Here is a 23,688-nt window from a genome sequence, read left to right on the forward strand (position 1 = left end):
AATTGCCCATAATACTACTAAAGATGATGACTCATTATTTTATTACTATGTTGAAAACGTTTTTGTGCGGTACGATTATTTGCATTTAGAAAAGGTAAATCAAAATATAGCTACTCGTTGCTCCACAATCACATATTTTGTATCTAAAAAAAGCCTTTACTTTCAAATATTTAACTAGCAATTTGAGAACATGAGTTTTTATTTTGAACTCCCTTCTGAATTGTTTCTCATGGCCTTCAAGAACTTTTTGAATGTACACTGCATCGGTAAAATAAATGTGTGATGTCTCCCTTTCGATGTTCCCACTATTTATCGTTGAAAGAATGAAGTCCATGAACTGATTCCTTCCCGTTTTTAAATTTCGAAAGAAGAAATATTAACTCATTATCATCCATAATTTATAGTTGTGGTGATGTACAGAAGATGATACAAGAAATAATAATTGTGATTTTGTAGCACTTCTTAATATTTCTAAATAGACCTTGGATAGGCTAGGAAGAAATATAACAATGTCTTCAACAACTAGTTTTTTGAATTTGAGCTCTCTAACGGCTAATTTTTTAAACTTTGAGCTTTAACGGCTAGTTAAGTGAAATTAAAAGTTTCTAACAGCTATTTTTCTAAATTTCAAAATCCATAATGACTAGTCTGATGATATGGTTCTTTTTTGAATTTAGAGCTCCATATTTAAAATATATCGTTAATGGTCTGAATTTCAAAATTTGGAGCCATATAATACCTAATTTTTAAAATCTGATCTCTTTAATAGCTAATTTTTTTTTTGTTTAATTTGAATTCTCTAATAGCTAATATTTTAAAGTTATCAGAAAATTCTGTAGTATTATGCAGAGTGTATCCAAATAGCTGAAAAATAAAATCATTAACCTTTTTTTCTAACCTAAACTACTGTTAATAAACTCCAGAAAGGTTTTTCTTTACTGTGCTTTTAACCAGGCCAAAATTTAAGTTTGTTGTTTTGCTTTGACGGTGTACGGATTCTTGATGAATATATTTATAATACTAAATTTTTAAAATCAAACGGCAAGGATTCTACTAAATTTTTAAAATTGAATAGTAAGGATTCTAATTTTTTATTTTTCAAAACCAGATAATCCTGAATTTTATTTTGAATTGAGTAATGTTAGTGGTATACCCAAAAGTGAATGTAAATTTTATAATTTGCCATTCAAAGGCTAGTTTTTCCATAGTAATCTTATTGATCATTTTATTTAATTAGACTAAAATGCATATAATATTTTTCAATTTTTCATATGTAGTACTTTATCCTCCTAGATAAAAAATTTACATTTGACCCTCCTCAAAAGATTAAAAAATTTTTATCAATAACCAAATATGTATCTATTTTATCATTTTTTTTTCTTCCCATGGGGATTAAGTGTATTGGGCCCAAATACCGGCCCAAAATGCTTAAGTCCAGTTATTATTACTAGTATCTAAACGTCCTCGTCAGTCCAAACAGACTCCCCCCGTTAAGGTCCTAATGTCCTCGTCAGTCCAATCACAATCACACACAGCCATACCAACTGTAACGACACAGCCAACTAGCAACAATAACTCGTTGGGCCCAAACACCGGCCCAAAATGCTTAAGTCGAGTTATTATTACTAGTATCTAAGTCTCTTATAAACCCAATGACAATCCCATTCCCATCCGATATGGGACTATTGGGGTGTCACATTCCCCAAGGGGTTAAGTGCTTGCAACCTAAGTTTTTAGGGATATTAAGTGTATATTTTTTATTTGTTAAATTAATAGTGCAAGAAGTAATATATTGAAGGAAATATTGTGCATTTTAACCTCAATAGTAACAAAAGTTTTTAAAAATAGCTGAGTCATTAGATGGAAGAACGTACAATTTATAGTTAATTTTTTTGTATGCAAGTAGGATTTGTGTTTTTGATTTTGGTTTTGATTCACAGCTTTGATGTCGGTTTTGTGCAAAAACAGAACTAAATCCGACCCGTTAAAATCCCCATCACAAGCGCAAGCTCACCAGAAAAGCTAGGGTTTTTAGGAGCCCGCTATATATATATGCACACACACGAAAAATATAAAATAGGTAAAAAAAACCCGACAACCTCGACGCCGCCTCTTTGCTACTCCGCCTCCTCCCTCTCACGCATCGTCGACTTCTCCGTTTTCGCATCGCCATGGGTATCTCTCTCTCTCTCTCTCTCTCTCTCTCTCTCTCTTGCTTCCTCTCACACCTCCTCCAATGGTGAATAGCGAGGATCAAGGTGCACGAGCTCCGGGGGAAGACGAAGGCGGAGCTCCTCACGCAGTTGAAGGACCTCAAGGCCGAGCTCTCGCTCCTCCGCGTCGCCAAGGTCACCGGAGGAGCCCCCAACAAGCTCTCCAAGATGTAAGCCCCTCTCCGCTCCCTCGTTCATGCCGCGATCTCTCTCCCTCCCCATATGCATCGTTTCCTCTCTCTCTTTCGCTCCCTCTCATGGTGTTGCTTGGGTTTTGGGATTCAGCAAGGTGGTTAGGGTTTCGATCGCGAGGGTTTTGACGGTGATCTCGCAGAAGCAGAAGGCGGCGCTGAGGGAGGCCTACAAGAAGAAGAAGTACCAGCCGCTCGATCTCCGCCCCAAGAAGACCCACGCCATCCGCCACAAGCTCACCAAGCACCAGGTCATCCTATTCCCCATTTCTCTTCGATTCTTGTTCAAATTGTGTATTGTGGATGATCAGGCCTTAAGCTTTCGTTAATTACATGAGTACTCTTGTTGGATTTGGTTTGACCCTCTGTTATAGGTTAAAAGATGGACTTTTTCGTCGTTTCGAAGCCTTGGTTGGGTTATATGATGGATTTATGCATAAATCATAGTTTTTGTGTTTCTGCTTCTATGCATTACTTAGCACTTGGCTTTTATCTAAGAGGTTCTTAAGCTTTTATCTTCGGTGGCAACCGTAGATGGTTATAAACATATATTCAAACAGGGTTTTCCAAGGGGCATGGTATAAGCCGCTATTTTAGTAAGACAAATGAGGAGTTTTCGGTTGAGGGCCTGAGAAAGAAGAATTCGCGTATGATTACAGAAACAAGTTGTATAGTAACTTAGTAAGTGGTTTTTGATTTAGGGTTATGGGGTTCCCTAGGGCCTTTTCGATGTCTCAGATTGCTTCAGGCGTTAGCTATGTTAAAAGTTGTCCTACTGTTAAGACAGTTTACATATCAGTAGAACAGTTCTTCTACAGTGAATGACTAAGACTAGGCGATTATAATTGTTTCCATGTCATAAGGACACTAGCCAAGCTTTTGCCATTTTCTTTTAGACCTTTATTATCTGAAGGTAAAGAGATTGTGAAGATGAAAACATGTGTTTTTATCATCCTCGCATATTAGTATATACTGTCGCACATGAAGTTGGGTATTGTGTGTTGAACATTGCATTCAAATTGATACTCTCGGGGGGGAAAAAATTTCCTCCTCTTCTTGGAATGCAGCAATTCACAAAGAAAACGTAATTAGAATTACTATTAAGGGCTTGTTTGACTTTACCATTGTTTTCAGCTGTAGTCACTTCTAGTAGAGAGTTTACGCAACAAACAAGTCTTGAAGGTTTTGCTTTAAGATGAAGAAGAAATAAGCGCTACTTCAAAACTTCTAATTTTTTTTGCAAGAAGAAGCTGTTAGGAGGGTTGCAATATAAAGCTTCTTATATAACATTACTTAATAGAACACTTTAATTGAACACTTCATCAAACGACACTACAACCTATGGCGGGCTAAACGGGCTCTGAGTCATCATTAATGGTGTTCGTTTTGACCATTAGAGTCTTTCTTTTCCTTCATTTTCTTGGTACAAGTCTAGAAATTTGTAACATATAATTGCCTAATTTTCGTATACGTGGGAAAGAAATGCTGGACGCTTCTATGCTTTAACCTGATTATACTTAGCCACTGAACTTTGGAAAGTAAAAACTTCATGCATTTTTTATTCATTTCAATCAGCCACCTGACTCCAAATTTTATTCGTTTCCCTTGATGCTTGGCAAGTTACATAATGATCAAATAATTCCTATATTCATGTAAACATTCAAAAGAAAAGGGTAGATGTGAACTATAATTAGTTGGAATTTCGTGGAAATTGGGGCAGGTGGTTAATTGAAATGAATCAGAAGTTCATCTTTTTTTTTTTGTTTTGCTGAACTTCTTTAAGTTTGGGTGACTAAGCGTTGCTGTGCAAAATTTCTGGGTGGTCTGGCATATATTTCCTTTGCCACTTGCCAGGTGACCCATACCCTTAGCACTTGAGTTTGCTCTACTTAAGGTTAGAAGGGCCTTTAGCTGGAACCACCTTTATGGCCTTGATTGGAAACCTTTTTGGTTCACCAGTTCTGTAGTACCTGTTATAAGAATCAAAACTTTGACCAAACACAGCGGTGATGTGGTAAAACACTTCATAAAAGTTTTACACAACTTCACAATATTTTTGGACGCATTATAGATCCATATGTTGCTACCTGAATTCATGTTCCCTGCTTCCATCTCCAAGCACTGTGTTAATTTTCTAAACGTGTTCAAATTCTTCTTTTTTTCCTAGCTTGAATTGTTCCTTGTTCCCTATAAAGGAGCCATTCTTTTTTACCCCGATTCTATAGAAGTCTTGTTTGACTATCAAGTGCTATGAAAATGGAAATGAATACAAGAAGTTTAAAAGTTTAAGCTTATTCTTGAATATCATAACTATGAGGCTGGAATTATTTTCAGGAATTATGTTCTTGAAATTTCTTTTCTCAAGCGACATTGTTCACGAATTTTGTTGAGTTCTCTTTGTTGCTCTTTTATCATATGTAGATGGTTGTAATCTTTGTTCTTTTCTAGAACCCGCATGACATCTTGTTTTTTTTCCTCATCGAACAGGAGTCATTGAAAACAGAAAGGGAGAAGAAGAGAGAAAAATACTTCCCCATGCGGAAATATGCAATCAAAGCCTAGATTAGAAACATGGGGTGAACTTTCTTGTCATCTTATTGGACGAATTTTTTGTTTATTTTTGATCTTCGACTCTGCTGTTTTTCATGAATTTTGTCTTCTCAATGAGTGATTTGGTACGATTTTGTTTAATTTCCACAATATCTGTAGTTATTTTCTGTAATCGGTCTGATTTCAGACTTGGATCCGTGGGAGTATAAAGCTTATCCTAGCTTTCTTCTGCAGCAAGTGCTAGATTCCTTATTAATCTTCAAACATTTTGTTACTGCTCACGCATTACAAAAGTGGAAATTCATTTCGGTCCCCGAACTTTGGACTTCTATATCCAAGGATTAAACTTTTTAATGTGATTTTAATTTAGTTTTTGAACTTCCCACAAAATTTTCTTGTATTTATCATCTTGAAGTAATAAGTTATTGGTTGTACATAGTTCATATAGATGCTCACATGTTGTAAATATAATGACCTTTCATCGTCTCCTACTTGTAATTCTATAGTCGAATTTTTTTATATTGATAGTAAACTTAAAATATATATAAAGATTAAACAAATAGTCAATAAAGCTATAATATTCAGGTGTACAGATGTACTAGTCTACCGTCAAAATTAAAAATTGTGAGTACCAAAATAGAACTTTGGAGAAAGTTTGGGAACTAGTTCCGCAAATTTACCTTAAAAAAGAAAAAAAAAAAGAAAATTCCTGCACTTCTAGTTTGTGTCCCAATTTTCCTTGCAGTATAAATTAATTTACTTGCGATTAAAAGTTACATCAATTTTTGTTTCCTATTTTAATTTAGAAATATATATAGAATGATTTTTGAATTAGGATTCAAAATTCTATGGAAATAGTTTGGTATTTCACATCAGTTTTTATATTTGAATGTCCAAAATGCAACTTAAGTAATATTTTCAAAATTAAACAAAAGAGATTTTTCTCTTTTTTTCCCCTCTTTTATGAGAGCTATCAAAATTTAATATATATAATAATAATAATAATAATAATAATACTACCACTTGGTAAGAGAGTTTGACATATGGCAATTAACATAAGAAACTTTTAAAATTAAACAAAAAGATCTATTCTGTGAGAACTATCAAATTTATAAGTTTATCAAAAAATTTATTTGATTTAAGTGATTTTGTAAGATGAGTTAGTCACTTTAATCTATCAACTTTTTTATATAAAATTTTGGATGGTTTTACAAGCGTTCAACTAATTTCTCAAGCATTCAAAATACATGGAACTATTTAAAAAATGATAGCACGAAGCTTTAAACTAATGAAAATTTTTGTTTGAATGGAATAATTAAGATACACGAGAATTGTACCATAAAACATTGAAAATAACATAAACTTTGTAAGAAGATAATTGAAACATTAACCAAAAAGCAACACCACTTGCACATTTAGGGTAGATATAAGACGTGCACCCTACATATCCGAGAATACATACAAATATATAAATTGGTGGTTTCTTCGATACATGTGGCGGTATTTTTCGTCTCCATGTTTGATATTGATATTTGATCTATATTTGTATTTATATTTGAGAGCTTTCTTAGATACACGTGAAAGTATTTCTCGCCTTCATGTTTTTCTCTATTTGTCGGTATCTATCTGTCTCTCCTCCCTAGGTTCCTCTGTCCCTTTTCCCTATCTCTCTCTCTTTCCTCCCTATGTTGCCCTACTTTTTCCTTATCTCTTCTCCCTGTACGCCTCTTCTGAAGCCTCTCTCCACGCCCTTTCTCTCTTCTCTTACGCGCTTCTCTGCATTCTCCCTATCTCTCTCTTTCTTCTTCGCCTATGCCACAATATAACCTTTCTCTCTTAAACCTCTGATGCCTCCCTAATGAGTGCCCTATCCCCTACCTATCGAGGTAAGCTATATCATGCGCTCCTTCCCAATCTCATCTGGTCTCTCTCCCCTACTCCGCGGCCTCTCTAGATTGCTTTGTCGGTCGATTCGATTGCGGATGGGATGAGCCCGTCCATTGGACGGTGGCCATCGTGTTGGATGTCATGATGACCAACCTATCTGGGCGCTTCTTCCCAATCTCATATGCTCTCTTTTCCCTACTCCGATGCCTCTTTGGATCCCTCTGCCGCTCGATTCGATCGCGGATGGGATGAGCCCGTCCATTGGATGGTGGCCATCGTAATGAGCAACCTATCCGGCTAACTATCTAGATAATCTGTATTAGAGGGTTCATTGCCTAATCTCTTACTGTAACGCCCCCAATAGTACCACATCGGGTGGGATACTGATTTCGATCGGTTTATATGAGGCCTATACGCTAGTAATAATAACTGGGCTTAAGCATTTTAGGCCAATGGTTTGGGTCTAACGAGTTATTGTTGCTAGCGGGTCGGGTCGTTGCAATTGGTATCAGAGCTGAATACCAGCCGAAAGTGTGAGAGCTAAGTGCTATGCGGGACAAAGTGCTACACCAACGGTTTGGTGGGAGCCACCTCTTGAACTCGTAGGAGCCACTTCTAGAATCTCACATCGCCTGGTAATTCTGGTCCTGATCTGTCTGTCTGTCTGTGATCTGGCTTAGACCAGACGAGGACGTCAAGGTCTAAACAGGGGGAGTTTGTAACGCTCCAATAGTCCCACATCGGATGGGATACTGATCTCGATCGGTTTATATGAGGCCTACACACTAGTAATAATAACTAGGCTTAAGCATTTTGGGCCGGTTGTTTGGGCCCAACGAGTTATTATTGCTAGTGGGTCGGGTCGTTGCACTTACTCTCTCCTTTTCCTATCTCTCGCTCCATTGCTAACACAGATGGGATGCATCCAGCTGCTCCTAGACCTAAACCTAGCCTATTTCTAAAGTTTTGAGAGTTTCTTCACAGATCTATTGAGAGTTTCAAAAGATTTTTACTCATTTTTGTTCGATTTCTTTTTCACTATGTTGCTCTTATTTTATATGGATTGCCCCTGCACCTAAACCTAGCCTATTTCTAGGGTTTTGAGAGTTTCTTTATAGATCTGCTTAGAGTTTCAAAAGATTTCCACTTATTTTTGTTGAATTTTTTTTACTATCTTACTCTCTTATTTTATATTTTATATGGATTTATATGGATTCTTCTATTGAGGAAAAATCTTCTAAATCATTTTAAGATCTTCTAGACAATTTCCCTGTTCTTAGCATTGTTGTCTTTCCTCTTTTACTTTTGTGAGAGTCGAAAACTTGGCTGAGATATATTATAAATAGCTCACTTTATTACTTACTGCATGGTACAATATTCTCCTCAAACCAAGAACAGTATATTCTTATGACTTCAAAACTTTTCTACATTAATATTGCAATTACTCTCTCTTTATCCTGCTAATGGTTATACTGTTTTGTAGGTCCCTACATTAGCTTCTACTTTACCGCATACTCACAAAGGTTGATCTTCTTTGGTTCCTTCTGCTCCGCTTTTAATTTTCGTATTGATTAAAAGCTGGCTAAATATTCGGAGAACTGAAGTACTAAAGTATAAAGTATTGTCATTATTTCTTAGGTGCCTATAAGATTCCATTCTAGGCCAGTGTGGTTTCCTCCGAGCTATTTGCAGCAAGGTTTATTCATTCTAAGCCAACATGGACTTATAAGGACTGAGATTCTTACAGTGCAACTAAACTCTCTGTTGACGATGTTTATGTGTGTAATTTAATTACATTAGCACTCGTCAAGTTTCAGGAGAAAATGAGCTAAAACGGAGAAGTTACGCGATTATTAGTTTTCACTTAAGTGAATAGTAACTCCGGTTTTCCGGTGAAGCCACGGAGTAGAGTTGGCTTTCGGCGCGTATCGGACTCCGTTCATAGCGGTCCAATAGCTCGTTTCGACCGGATCAGCTATTCTGGAACCAATGGCACTGATGGATTTCAGATTCGATGCACGGTTTTTGAGAAAAAGGAGTTTTATCAAAAAGAGGGTTTTCGTTCTTCGCTATTCTTGCGTTTTGACACCCCTCGTGATCTGTGTATGTGACCTAGAGTAAGGTGAGGGATGTTACTTGTACCTACTAGTGGTAGGAGATTCAAATTTGAATTTGAATTAAAGGATTTAGCGGGATTACACATCGATATATGTGTGTGGCTTTTGAAATTGGAGAGCGGACGGATTTCGTCGTGAATCGGGGGTCAAATTGGACGAAACGAAATGCTAGATTCGATGCACCCGTCGTGCCGAACGCAATGGTGCTGTCGGATCGAAAATCCGACGGACGGATCTCCGGTAATTGCAAAGTTATCGCTGAGAGGTCAAATTGGCAAAACGGTTAAATCGCGAAAAGATCTAATATTTTATGTACTGAATCGCGTGAGATTGATTATCGAGGTGCGTACACGCGTAATACACGCATTGTGAGGGACTGGGCAGTAAATATTCAGTTTTGGAGGACTTTGGTGCAAAGTAACTTTTGGTATATATAGTGTACCTAGGGTTTCATGCATGGAAAACCCTAGACCTAGCTGCCTTGCTACCCCAGTTAGCCCTAGCCGACCTCAGAGCATCACTGCCCTGCTCGTGCGCAGGCCCCGGCCGCCGACGAGCAACCCCGGCCGCCGGAAGAGCCACCCCGATCTTACTCTCACCTCTTCTCTCCATCTTGCCTTCACCAACTTAGTCGAAAACCTCAGGGAATCACCCACACGCCTTGGGACCCTCTTCCTCGGCCGTGGCTCGACCTCCGGCGCCGTCGCCGCCGCCCCCGAGCGCCGTCGCCGCCGCTCTGGCTAGTTGCGGCCAAACCTGAGTAGATCTGGCCGAGGTAGCGGGATCTCCTTCTCCAAGCCCTGCTGCCGCTCGGGATCGGAAGCGCCACCCTCCTGGAACTCCCCGGCGCCGTCCCCGCCGGCCGTCGCCGCCAGCACGCACCGCCGGCGCCGCCTCGCTCCCTGCGGCCAGCCGCGGTCACCCAGACAGAGCATGGGAGACCTCGGCATCCGCGAGCCGCCGCCACTCCAGATCGGCAGCGCCGTCATCCCTCAGCCTCCGGCGACCTCCGGCGCGCGTCCCCGGCCATCCCCGACCACCGTCGGCCGCCACCCGAAGCTACTGCGGCCGCCCAGACCCGTGCGGGCCATGGCTGAGTCCCCTCGGCTTCCAAGCGCCGCCGCCGCCCATCATCACGCGCTTAGGCTCCCCCTCGACCTCCGGCGACGGGTCGTCGCCGTCCCGTGATCCTCCGGCCGCCGCCGCGCCGCCGGGAACCCATGAACCCGAGAGCAAGTCGAGGAATGGATCTCCTCCGCCGCGCCACCGGCAACCACCCGTCGCCGGCCAGTACTTACCCCGGACCCCTCCGACGTGCCGCACCCTTCCCCGGCTGGAGCGCCCGCCTTCCGGCCGCCGGCGGCCAACCCTAGCTCCCTGCACTCCGGTATGCTACTGTTTTAAGTTCCAGCACTGTAGTTTAGGGTTCCGGTCACCTTTCGGGCGATCCGAAGGTACCCCGATGACAGTGGAAGTGAGCACGATCATCGTTACTCCGTGCTGAGCATCGTTCTCACCTCCGTCAGGGTCAACGGTTCCCCGGTTTGCGTGTTAGATGTGATTTAGGCGCTGTGCGCGCTACGTGGCTGAACTTCGTGTCGTTCGTGCGCTTCCCACAGTGGCCGGAATTGCTCTGAAAGGTGAGCACGGCCTCCGGCATGCCGAGACCTGTCAGTAGGTGTCTCGGTTTGGCTTAGTGACCTCTGGTTTGCATAGACAGACCATAAAAGCCCGAAAAACACATGAAATAATGTGATTTCTTGGAATCGGGAGGGCTTTTATGCAATTTGATCCGTCGTGGCTGCTGTTGGCAGCATGGGTGAGCTATGGGTAACCTCTGGACTGATTGTCCAAGGCCCCGGACCCTTGCGAAGATCGAAAATGCATTTTCGGAGCGTTTTTCGGCGAAATCCGCCGATAGAACGCGTTTTCGATTCGGAATTCTTCCGACGGTACTTGGGGATCATTTGTTTCGTCGCTGAGCCTTGTTGGCTGGTCACCCGCGTCGTTTCGTGGGTTTGGAAACGACGGGTGAGCGACGGTGAAGTTCCGGTGCGGTTTTCGGGACTTCCGGTTTGTTCGGTAATCGGTTTTGGAAAACCGATTCTCGTGAAATTGTTTGTGGGATTGTTGTGGGTTATGCCTTTAGGGTTTCTTAGTTGTGGGTTAGACACTAACCCAGTGGACCCTTCTTAGGTCCGGTTGACGTTCTTTTGCAGTGAGGAGACAGACGCGACAGTTGTACAGGTGGGTACTTCGATCCGACGTCGGTACAGTGGTGCACGCTCGGTGATGGTTTCTTACCTTTACTCTTTCATTATTATCTAGCATATATACATCTTGATATATAGTGTTGAGCCTAGCACCATGTTGTTTCGGTTACTCTCTACTCGGTTGTTCTCTTTATATTTAGTAGGGGTAGAATAGCTACACCATGTTTCTTTGTTGCTCTACTTAGCTATTCTGCATATCCAGTTTCATGTTTAGAGTAGAGCGGTTTCGTGATTTCTTGTGAGATCGGTGACCTGGTCGGTCGGTTCCTTAACTTCTGTCGTTTGATGACCTTTGAGGTCGGTGTACCCTGAGGGGTAGGATTGTCGGCTATGGCCGACGGTAGTTCTAGATTATATACTCAGATGACTTGTTGATCGATTCTTGCATATATACAGTAGTTGACCTATTGATCAGTATCTACATATTTTTGGTAGGATGTTGAGTTGTTCCATCCCAGTTGACTTAATCAGTCAGTACTTGCATACAGTTGAGAGGATGTAGAGTCGTTCCATCCTAGTTGACCTGAGTGGTCGGTTTGTGTGCTTCTTTATAGTTTGATGACCTATTGGTTGGTTTGCCCAGAGGGGCAGTGATTGTCGGCTGATTGTCGACGGTTGGCTATTGATCATATCCGCATTGATCGCCACAGCTCGAGTGCATTTCACGTACACCAGCGGGTTGATCCCCCGCAGGAGGGTGTTCTTTTCCGGAAAAGTGGTCGTACATCCGACCCGTGAGCCCAGCGGTGTTCTCTTTGTGCTAGGGTTACATGCCAGGTGTGAGCAGGCAGTGGCTTTTGCCTGAGGTCCTTAGACCGACACGGCGGTATAGATTGGGTACTTTTGGACTTCTCGTCCGGTTGACGCATATAGCTATAGTAGTGGTTGTTGCATATATACTTCTAGTTCTTTCTTTACAGTGTCTTGCTACTATAGTTTTGATATCCTTGTATGCTTGTAGCTGTACATTACAGTAGCGGTAGTTGTGCTTTCATTTATATATATATATATCTCATTCGTTCATTATCGTTGCTACTGTATTTACTTACCCATACTGTTGTTTATCTCTTCCTGATCCGGTGAGTACTCCTCGCCTTCTTCGGCTTGCGGTACCTACTGGGAGGGGAGACATGTTTACGTGTTCTCACCTCCCCCACCATTTTTTCAGGTATCGCGGGCGGTGAGGGTTGAGACGAGACGTGAGATACGTAGCGGTCGATAGAGCCTCCGACCCAGGTTATTTCGGTTTAGTTATTACCCTTATTATTTCTGTTGATAGTTAGCTTATATGGTTCAGTATTCATTTACATTTGAAAATGTGGATTTTCGTGAATGTAATAAACGGATTTCTGGATTTTGTAAAGTAAAAGGTTTTCTACCCCTCGTGGTAGCGTTTTTAACGAATAAAGGTTTCCGTGTAGGACACAGTTTTCAAAAGGATTTTTCGTGGATTTCTGTTTAAACATTGAATGTAAAACTGTGATGTGAATGGTGAATGTATGAATGTATAGTTATCTTTATATTCATCTAGTGGTGGTTGTATCCTGCTGTACTCTTGTACTCGTGCGACGCCGTGCAAATACAGGGGAGACTCTGTCCGTGTGAACAGTGGATTTCCTGTATTTGTGGCGGATCTGGCATACTCTGGGGTCAAGTTTTCAAAAAAAAAAAAAAAAAATTTCAGACGCTTTTCCGCTATCTTTTAAACTGAAAGGGATCCCGGGGCGTGACAGGACTTCACTTTATAGGCCATTTTTACTGATTTTTATGATTCTTATTGTTTGGTTTCTGTTAAACTCTACTAATTGTAAATTTTTAATTCTAACTGTGATTTTTTTGTTCTTTCTTCCTGTATTCCTTAGCATGACTTTCGCTTTATTGTCTTTTCGAACTTGCGCTGACTTTCCGCACTTTGATTTTTCTCTTCCTACTTTCTCTTCATTATTGTTTGCTTCGCTAAAGATTTGAGGCCTCATTTTTTTATGACTGCTGTTTTATTTCTTACCAGTCTTCTAGGCAATGATGATAGGCATGCATAAAGGGTGCAAAATATTGAATAGAACTTTGGACGACCTTATTATAGCCAACCACTTACTATTTTCATTTCTTGCCGGTCTTATAGGCAATGATGATAGGCAGGCATGAACAAATAAAGGAAGCAAAATATTGAATAGAAGTTTGGGCGGTCTTATCATAGGCAACCACTTACTATTTTTAAACTGGGCTTGGGGGTGGTTCTTTCACTGATGGATCAATCCTATCGCATGCCTTTTTTCATAGCATAAACTATTTGCCTATATTACCTGAGCCTTACAGATTACTTATGCTGCTACATTTTCTTATTTTCTTTCCATAGGCTTTTCTTTATCCCAATTTTCAGCAGTACTTTTTACATTATTTTTTGGCTTCCTTTATTATCCATGTTTTCATTTCAATTACTTTCTCCTGGTTGAATCTTTTACTTTCTTATTTTCTTTACAGTTTAATGTTTCAGCTTCAATTGTTCTCACTATGCTGAATTATTTTTTCTTTATTTTATTAATTTTTGAGCTCTCAATTATCGATATTGGAAATTTGCCTTTCTTCCAACTGTTCTTAGCTCTTCTAATTCTTTAATGTTTACTCTTGCATATGTTGTTTAGTTCTCTAAAGATTTGCAATGTTTTTTTTTTTTTTCTTTCTATACTGCCGCTTTAGGTTCTGCCTAATTTTTTAGGCAGTGATGATAGGCAAGAAAGCCCAAAATAGAAGTTGCCAGGGAACAGAGAGTAGTATAGAGGGCCTTCTCAAAGGCAACCACTTGCTACTGTTTAATTAATCAGCAGTGATGTACACAACTGTATATCATCCCTAACTGTATGGGCTGTGCTTTCTTATTTTCAGCAAAAGAACAACCCTGCTGCATGCGTCTTTACATGACATAAATTATTTGCCTACATTATCTGAGCCTTATAGATTATTTTATTCTGTTATTTTTTGTTTAGATAGATGTTGTTGTTTCTTACTTTGATATATATGCTTCCCTACTTTCAATAATGGATCAAACCTACTACATGAGACTTCCATTGTATAAAGTTAGTGATACTTTTCTTTAAAAAGATGCTGCCACGTCTTCTTAATTTTCCTGCATTCTCTTTTTTCTTCCTTCCTACCAAAACTTCTTTGTTTACCAATATTTTGTTTCGATTATTTTCTTATAGCTGCATCTTTTATCTCCATATTTAATTAATATTTAATGTTACGAAATAAATTGGCCAACCTGTCTTTGCCTTTTCTTATCTTATAATTTTTACTAAATATTTTTTCACTCTGATCTCTATACTTTTAATGACTTCTCATTTTCCTCCCCTTCCCTCTCTTTTTTTTCAGCCTTTTTCTTTTGCAGTTTCTTCTATGTCGACAGTCCAACTTTCTTTTCTTTGATTGTTGTGTGAGATTTATGAGCAGCTACATATGAAAACACCGCAGTGTGTTGTGAGCCCCGCTGCAAAAGGTACTTACCTCGCATATATAGATCTTCCGATTCCACAGAATGAATCTATAGTTAAAATTGTACGATGTTGGGGGGTCGCAATCCTCCACATCTGTTGCAGCTGAACACGATGCTGCTCACCTTACTATTAAGAGCATGGTGGAAGAATTTGATTTGCAAGTTAAAGATGTTAATTACGATGATAGTATCTTTTATAAAAATCTATATGATCATCTAGCTATAGAGTATGTTGTGTTATTTGCACAGTACAACAACTTGGTTCATGAGTATAACTTTGTGAAGGATTGTTATGTCACTACTCTTGTACAAATAAATGAGTTCGTGACCGAGCGGGTACAGATATCCCGTGCCATTGAAGAGTGCCATGCTGTAATTAATCGCTTGGTTCCCGTTCCACCTATTACATAAACTGATCCATTAAATGGTACATCGGCTCCCTTGGATTAATTGTCGAACGTTCAAAGGAAAGTGACATGTTTTGCTGCTGCTCATTTTGTGCCTGATCATGCATGCACATATGATTTTTGTGTTGTCCTTTCCAAAATTATTCGCCACTCATTTCAGATTTATATTTTGGCTTAAAACTATGTGGTGGTCTGTTTAAAGTTGTATTTTGATTGTTGTACCTACTGCAGTTTTTGGCTTTCAAATTTCGTATATTCTATTATATTTTCCAATCTTTGACTTTTTCTTTTAATATTTAAGTTATGGGTTAGTGCCTTCTCCAAAACCTCTGGAATATTCAGTTCAATGTAAATTTATGCTTGGTGTGTCCATTGATAGTATGCAACCTATTTCCTTGCTTAAAGTTATATTTTCTACTAATATTTTTGTGGTTTTTACCGTGCACTTGTTTTGCTTCTATAACTCTGCCTTCTCATGCTGTGATTTTCGGGCTATGATATTGCCAAAAGAAGAATAGGTATATATTTGCATGCTGAATTGTAATAAAACGACAACTCAGCTAGGATTCCATCTATTGTTGCTCAAATTTGTCTCAAATTATAATCTTACATGCATTTGGGGAAAAAAGGGTGTTGGCCTAATATTAGCTATTCAACTTTACTCATGCTTTTGCTTTACTTACTGTATTATTCTTCCCTTGCTTTATTAGCTGTTGAAGTTTACTCATAGTTGCTCTAATTACTGAATTGTTCTCTCTACTGGTGGTGTGCAAAACTGCCTAAAGTTGGTTATACTTTTTGCTGCTTCAATTGTGGTAAAAATGATCAAACTCCCATTCCATGGTTCTTATTTTTCTTGATAATATTTTTTAATTTACTTTCAAAATATTGAGTAATTTTGTTCCACAAAAATTAATATTGTTTAACGTATTTACTGAAAATAGGTATAGATTAAATACTATTGTTGAAAATAATATTGTATAATTTTACTATCTTCGGAAAGTTTGCACAAGATTTGGTTTGTTCTCCGGATCAGAATCTAGCCATTTTACTTGGTTTAAATAAATTTACTCTTCTCCCTTTAGTAAAAATAATTATTGGTGACAATCACATCTTGCAAGTTGTACCCGACACACCGAAATTTAGGTCAAGTCTCCCTTCTTTTAAAATGTTAAAAATTTTTACTCAAAATTTGGACATGAGAGGGAAGACCCTTGCAACAAAAATTTATTTGTTGAATGTGAAGAGCAACTTGATTCATCTGCTACCAACAAATAAATTCGTGAAGACTTATTTGAAGAGGCATCACCAGGAGCCATGATTTCATCAAAGAAATAAAACTATAACTTCTATATATTTTATAATTATAGTAATTTTGTATAATTTATTCTAATTTTAACTTCTATATATTTTATAGTTATAGTAATTTTGTATAACTTCTTCTAATTTTTATATAATTTTGTTAAAATAGCTCTGTACAATCTACTGCTGACTTAGATGAAATTCAACCTAAAAAAAGACGTCGCCTTATGTAATGTCTAGTGTTGATTTATTTTCATATGTAATGACATTGTTTATATATAAGATAATTTGTTTTAAATGCTTCAAACTGATTTGCACATTTGATAAAGCTTCACTAAATGAAGACAAGTGAAATGACAATTAATGCTGCTGATTTCTTACGTTTATCATATTAAAAATGTGTTCTATATGAAGTTTATTAGTTAGTTATTACTCTATTTCTAAACTATGATTAGTGTTATATTATTTTATGTTTTAATTTTAAAAATAAGTTTGTGTCAATTAATGTCGAATGTAGGAGTGATTGTATTGTTTTTCACCTATTGTCATCCCTTCTTATTTTCATATATTATTTAAGTTATATTTAACCAATACATCTTAATGCGGAAGTGAAAAAATTAGTTTTTTCGGTTGGAAGCATCTTACTGTCGTATTTTCGGGTGACAATGTATATGGTGTGTTGTACACTTCTTGCAGGCATTCCATATTGTATACTGCTTCTAACTTATATATATCTATATTAAAATAATTAGTAGCTATTCAAACTAAATATATGTTTGCATATTATATAATTATATATTTTGTTATCAATCCAAATTACTTATATATATATATATATATTAAAATAATTAGTAATCAATCAAGCTAAATATATGTTTGCATAATTCATAATTATATATTTTGTTGTCATTCTATTTTATTTTGTATGGCAAATCAATCTTGACTACTATTCTTTTNTTTGATATGAATGTTAATATATAATTACGAAAAAGGAGAAAAGGAAGAAAATAAAAATATCAACACATATTTATGTAAGAGGATGTAAAAGAATAGTAATCAATCAAGCTAAATATATGTTTGCATAATTCATAATTATATATTTTGTTGTCATTCTATTTTATTTTGTATGGCAAATCAATCTTGACTACTATTCTTTTACATCCTCTTACATAAATATGTGTTGATATTTTTATTTTCTTCCTTTTCTCCTTTTTCGTAATTATATATTAACATTCATATCAAAATATTAGCATCAAAACCATATTAAAATTCACATCAAAATATTAGCGTTTAAACTATCCGCAGCGAAATGCGGGTTCAACACTAGTCCATATTAATACACTAGTTTTATAACACCTCTACTTTTTTAATACTAAAAATCGAAAAAAGTATATAAATTTTTAGATGACTAGTGAAGTGTGTGATTTATCCCAACTTTTTCGGTGTATAGATAACATTTCTTTTAATTAAAATGGATAGATTTCTCTTATAAACAAACAATTTTCAAGGAGAGAATGATTGATATTATATTAAAGAAAATAATCAACATTGTGAAGAATTCAATTTAGTTATTATCATATATATATTTTTTTCATCGTTAAGAAGACAATGTAGTTAAAAATGGTCAAAAAAGCCTAATAAGAAGATGCTGCGACCACAGTGGGAGTCGAACCCACGACCTTCTGATCCGAAGTCAGACGCGCTAATCCACTGCGCTATGCGGTCATGTTGTTGGTTTTCACTAAGTTTTCGATATAGAATAAATTATAGGAAACCCTAGTCTACATATCTGTTTTTTTAAAATCTACATTTTATTCTCTTTCTTAATATTTCAAGTTATTAACCGACCGTCCCTGCCGCAAGAAGCAAAGGATTTAATGATTGGTATCCGAAGTCCCAAGTTCGAATCCTAATTAATTCACATTTTCAGTTAAAGTTTAAACGAAGCGTATGACATGCTACCTCTCTCAAAAAATGCCGCAAGCGTGTAACATCCTAATTAATTTACATTTCAGGTGGGTTTCAATTGTTTTATAATTTGTACTCAAAATGATAGAAATATATTAAAATTTTTTTTTTTTATTTATAGAAGAAGTAAGGGCTATGTTTTTTATTTTATCTTCACCACATTAATACCGTACCCCTAAAATATTTCTGAAATTTTAAGAGCCCAAAGTGTAGCTTCGTAAGAGTCAGAAAAAAAACAAAGACAAAAAGCAAAAATTTATAAGGATATTTTCTGTAATTTCGCCTTTCGTCTCAGGTCAATTTCCTTGAAGCCAGCAGATTAGAGTATTTCGTCACCGAAATTAGCTCGTTCTTTGAGTACGAGTCGTCACTCTTACTTGTTTCGTCGCCGACTCTGTAAAGGCAACTCAATGCTTTTTCATATTCGGCATTCCAGGTGCGTCGTTGCCGAATTTGGAGGAAAATAACAAACTTTCAGTTGCTTAATAGTTAATACACAACAGCTAGCCATATATATCCATGCTTTATATACCATAGTATTTTCTTAAGCTCTTGTGGTGCAATTTCACAGATAATGTGTCAAAATAACAAATTGGGCACCAATTATGATACTAGTTCTCAAATTTCAGTTGAGTTTCACTTTTGAAGCACCCCGTCCTGATTAATTTTTGAAGTAAAATTAAATTTCAAGTCTGAAATTCCTATATAATGCATGAATTAGAGTTAAAATTAGTGTTTTAAATTTTTAATGTGAAATGCCCGATCTTGGATTGTTCCTCCATTTATTTCTCTATTCTCTGCGTTTTATTATTATTATTAATTATTCAATTTTGAAATTGACCCCTTTTTTTTTTTTTTGGTATGATTTGCACTTTCTCTATTTACCAGTCATTTGATTGAACTCCATCTACTGGTAATTTTGGAGATTCTATTGGAATCAAACACTTAACGAAATATGCATGTAACTTTTTTTTTTTTCACTAAAGCAATTTTTGCTCACGTGAATCGATCTCCAGAGGGTGTTTGTTTTGATTCTAACAAAATTATCAAAATTACTAACAGAATAAACTAAGTCGATCCGACCGTTAGTAAGTAGAGAGGGTGTAAATTAAATTAAAAAAAATAGAGGATCCATCTAAAAATTGCTTAAAGTTTAATTAGAGGTTTTAACCTTTTTTCCGTATCGGAGTATATACATAAATGTTTGTTCCTTGGATGGATGATATATATGAGGCTAGCTAGAAACACTAAAAATTGGCATGTTGATACGAGGCTAGAAATTAACACTAAAAATTGGCATGTTAATTAATTAATTAATTTAGATTTTTGGCCAATGTGGGAAACAGAAGCTAATCATGGTGCTAAGCTTGGAACATCTAAAAGTTTAAGCGCCCACTGAAACAAATTAATCAAAGTTTACAAATCCAAGTAAAATCTCAGCAATAGTTTGGAAACTAGTAGTATTATAGCTTGACCAAATACAACAAAAAACCTAGATTGCGCTCTCTCTCTCTCTCTCTCTCTCTCTCTCTCTCTCTCTCTCCTTTTCTTCTTTAATTCCAATGGAGTAGGTCTAAATTATTGTAAAACTCCACCCACAATTGAAACACACTACAACTAAAACACTTAAACCACTCCAACTCCACCTCATCACCCCATGCATGCATGTATATATATATACGATCCCTAGCTTCCCATATATACAACACACGCTCTCTAAAACAAAGCTTTGTACCACACCCAAAATTAAGCTTACTACACACACGCGCACGCAAAGCCAAACGCTTATATATACTCACACCTTCATATATATAATAAACTTTCCCAATGGAAACCCTCAAACCAACCCCTCTCTTCACTCTCCTCCTCCTCCTCCTCCTTACTCTCGCCGCCGCCGTCGCCGCGACCGCGAACGCATCCGCTCGTAAAACCGGTCCCCCGGTTCCCGTCTCCGTCGATGCCTCAGCCGCCCCCTCCACGTCGCCATCCGACATGGCGGAGGACTCTGCCACGTCGGCATCCGCCGCCGGTGCTGCGGCTGCCCCCTCCACTTCGTCGTCCGACGTGGCAGATGACGCCGCCGCGTCGGCGTCGGCGTCGGAGCAGCCCCCAATCAGCTTCTTCATGCACGACGTGCTGGGGGGCGCGAACCCGTCGGCGCGCATCGTCTCCGGGATCGTCGACAACACGGCGGTCAACGGCCAGCTCCCCTTCGCGCGCCCCAACGGCGCCGTGCTCCCGTTCAACGGCGGGGTCTCGGTCAGCGGCGGCGCCGGGAACGGCGCCGTCGACAACAACAACCTCCCCTTCCTCACCGGCCTCGGCGGGACCACCAACGCCGTCACCCAAACTAACGGTAACGGTAACGGTAATGGCGTCGCCAACGGGCTCCCGTTCTTCGCGGGGGGAAACCTCCCCGAGGGCACGTCCCTGCAGAAGCTCCTGTTCGGGACGCTAACGGTGATGGACGACGAGTTAACGGAGGGGCCCGAGCTGGGCTCGGGGGTGGTGGGAAAGGCGCAGGGGTTTTACGTGGCGAGCTCGGAGGAGGGGACGAGCCAAACGGTAGCGCTAACGGCGATGCTAACGGCGGGGGATTATGCGGACTCGATAAGCCTCTTCGGGGTGCACCGCACGGCGGAGTCGGAGTCGTACCTCGCGGTGGTGGGCGGGACCGGGAAGTATGCGGGCGCCAAGGGGTTCGCGAAGGTCGCGGTCGTGCGGACGCCCGCAGCGGCGCACGAGACCGACGGGGTCGAGTCGGTGCTCCAGTTCACGGTGTATCTCTCCGCGTACTAGCTAGTATTGGAGGATTTCTATGCGGACTCGTGCGTGGTGTTCGTATGCGGGTTAATTTGTGTCTTTGATTTGTGTGGGTTTTTTCTTTTTTCCTTTTTTTTTTTTTTTTGTGGGTTTGAATGTTTAAGTGATCGTGGAAAAGGGTGATTGTAATTTATTTTATGTGGAATTCTCAGTGTTAAATTTACTTTTATGCCCTAGTAACTTTTTTTTTTTTATTTGCCTTCTGTATGTATATAATTTTTTTATTAAACAAATAAGTTTTAAATGAATTTAAAAAAAAATTATTTAAAATTTAGATAATTTAAATTAATTTTGAAAAATAAATTTTTTTTTTAAAAAATCTATATTAGAAAAAAGGAAAAAATTAAAGAAAAAGGTCGCCCCGTATTAAGGCTTAGTTTTAAATGGAATGGGCCGTCCCGGGCCACATCCGGCCTTGACTTTGATGCGGGCCAGGTCGTGTCAAGCCACGGGCCGAAAGGCTATGGCCTAGCACGGCTCACAACTTTGCAGGGCCAGGCCGGCCCACAGGCCACTCGGCCGTTTGACACCCATAACCTTAACAAAAAATTAAAATCTCTTAATTTTTTTATTATATATTCAAAATAGTTTCGCTACAATTTCTTTATTATTATTAATTTTTGTTAGTATTCTGCTATGACCCATTTGTATAAAAAAAATATATTAGTTTTGAGATTTTGCAAAAGTGGGCTGCATTTTTGGATTTTGTAGATTCTGATCGAATTTTTAAAAAGATGATGAAAGTACCCCCTCTTTCAAAATGCATAAAGAGTATATGCATTAAATGTCTTAGAAAATACAACTGATAAGTTATTATTATAGTTAAATTTTTCTTGAAAAACGGAGTTCTCATTAACATATAAATAAAAATCTTGAAATAATAAAAGTAAAAAAGAAAGAATAGAATACACCTTAAATACTGCAACATCATTTCAAATTATGCAATATTTTTTTCAAATAGTGTAATATTTGTACAAACACTGTAATATTTGAACAATTTATATAATATTATATAATTTTTTATACAAATGATAAATAATACAGTATATTATGCGCAAATAATATAACATATTATAATATACTATACAATCATGCATTATATGTCTAAACGATGCATATTTTGCATTATTTGTACAAATACTTACATCATTTGTATAGATGTTGTACTATTATGAGAGAATGTTGCACAATTTAGATGGCATGTTGTACTCATTCTTTTCAAAAATTAAATTGCATTGTATATTAAATAAAGTATTAAATTTCTTGAAAATGACAAATACTAAGTCATAATTGCATTTACATTTTCTTGAGATATGAAAATCCTCATTTAAGTTAATAAAAAAATAAAGTATAGTTGATAAGATAAAAAGGTGCAATATACTCTCAAATAGTGCAATATTCTCTTCCAAATAATGCATTATCTATGTAAATAGTGCAAAATATGCATCGTGAATACATATATTACATGATTTTTATACAAAATTACGAATAATATAATATATAACGTGCAAATAACATGCAAATAATGTAACATATTATAATACATTATAAAAATCATGCATTGCATGCATAAACGGTGTATATTTTGCACTATTTGTATAAATATTTATACTATTTGTATATATGTTGCACTATTATGAGAGAATATTGCACCATTTAAATGGTATATATGTTACACTCTTTCTTTTTAAAACTTAAAGTGTATTAAATATTAAATAAAGTGTTAATTTTTTTAGAAATTACAAATGCTAAGTCATAATTGTATGTATATTTCCCAAGATATGAGAACTGTCATTTAACATAAAATAAAAAAAATAAAATATAGTTAATAGGATGAAAGAGTGCAACAAACTCTCAAATAGTACAAGATTCTCTTCCAAATAGTATAATATTTGTGTAAATAGTGCAATATATGCATCGTTAATACACATTGTATGATTTTTTATATAACATTACAAATAATATAGTATATATTATGCGTAAATAATACACAAATAATATTTATTTCCTTCCGTAAACTCAAGAGGGATAGCTCGAGCGGGCTTGACAATAATAGCGGAGGCGAAGATCGAGGTGAAGCTCCTCATTGACAAGACGATGAACGGGATGGTGTACGCGGAGACTAACAAGAGGTTCAGCGACACCCTCCTCAGATTCCTCACTATCTCCCTTAACAAGATTGTCCTCCTCCTCAACCCTAACCCTAGCTCCATCCCTAACCCTAGCTCCATCTCCTCCCTTCATCGATTTACTCAACCTTGCCTTCTTTCGCACCTACTCATGCCACTCCTGTCACGCCCCAAGCCCGCCTGTTTGGTCAGATTTGGGCACGCCGACAGACCGCCGAATGGACAGAGTTTTCCCTGTACCGCGGACAGAGTCTCCTCTATACATTCAAGGCGTCGCAATCAATACAAAGCGCGATGTTCCAACCAGAAACAGATTTCAAGCAGAGATTGCATAAGGA

At 38.0% G+C, this 23,688-nt stretch overlaps 2 protein-coding genes and 1 non-coding gene across 3 annotated transcripts; 2 read left to right on the top strand and 1 right to left on the bottom strand.

Annotated features, from left to right (window-relative positions):
* Window positions 2,046-5,210, top strand: LOC109720497 (60S ribosomal protein L35). Its single transcript, XM_020247652.1, has 4 exons — window positions 2,046-2,175; window positions 2,248-2,383; window positions 2,499-2,655; window positions 4,892-5,210. The coding sequence occupies exons 1-4, from the start codon at window positions 2,172-2,174 to the stop codon at window positions 4,964-4,966; spliced, it is 372 nt and encodes a 123-aa protein (XP_020103241.1). The 5' UTR covers window positions 2,046-2,171; the 3' UTR covers window positions 4,967-5,210.
* TRNAR-UCG lies at window positions 18,082-18,155 on the bottom strand. The gene has a single exon. It is a non-coding gene; the product is annotated as a tRNA-Arg (tRNA).
* On the top strand, window positions 20,139-21,390 carry LOC109720645 (dirigent protein 25-like). Its single transcript, XM_020247886.1, has one exon. It carries the CDS (start codon window positions 20,226-20,228, stop codon window positions 21,195-21,197), a length of 972 nt encoding a protein of 323 aa, XP_020103475.1. The 5' UTR covers window positions 20,139-20,225; the 3' UTR covers window positions 21,198-21,390.

Source organism: Ananas comosus, linkage group 14 (assembly GCF_001540865.1).
Source record: "Ananas comosus cultivar F153 linkage group 14, ASM154086v1, whole genome shotgun sequence".
NCBI lineage: Eukaryota > Viridiplantae > Streptophyta > Magnoliopsida > Poales > Bromeliaceae > Ananas > Ananas comosus.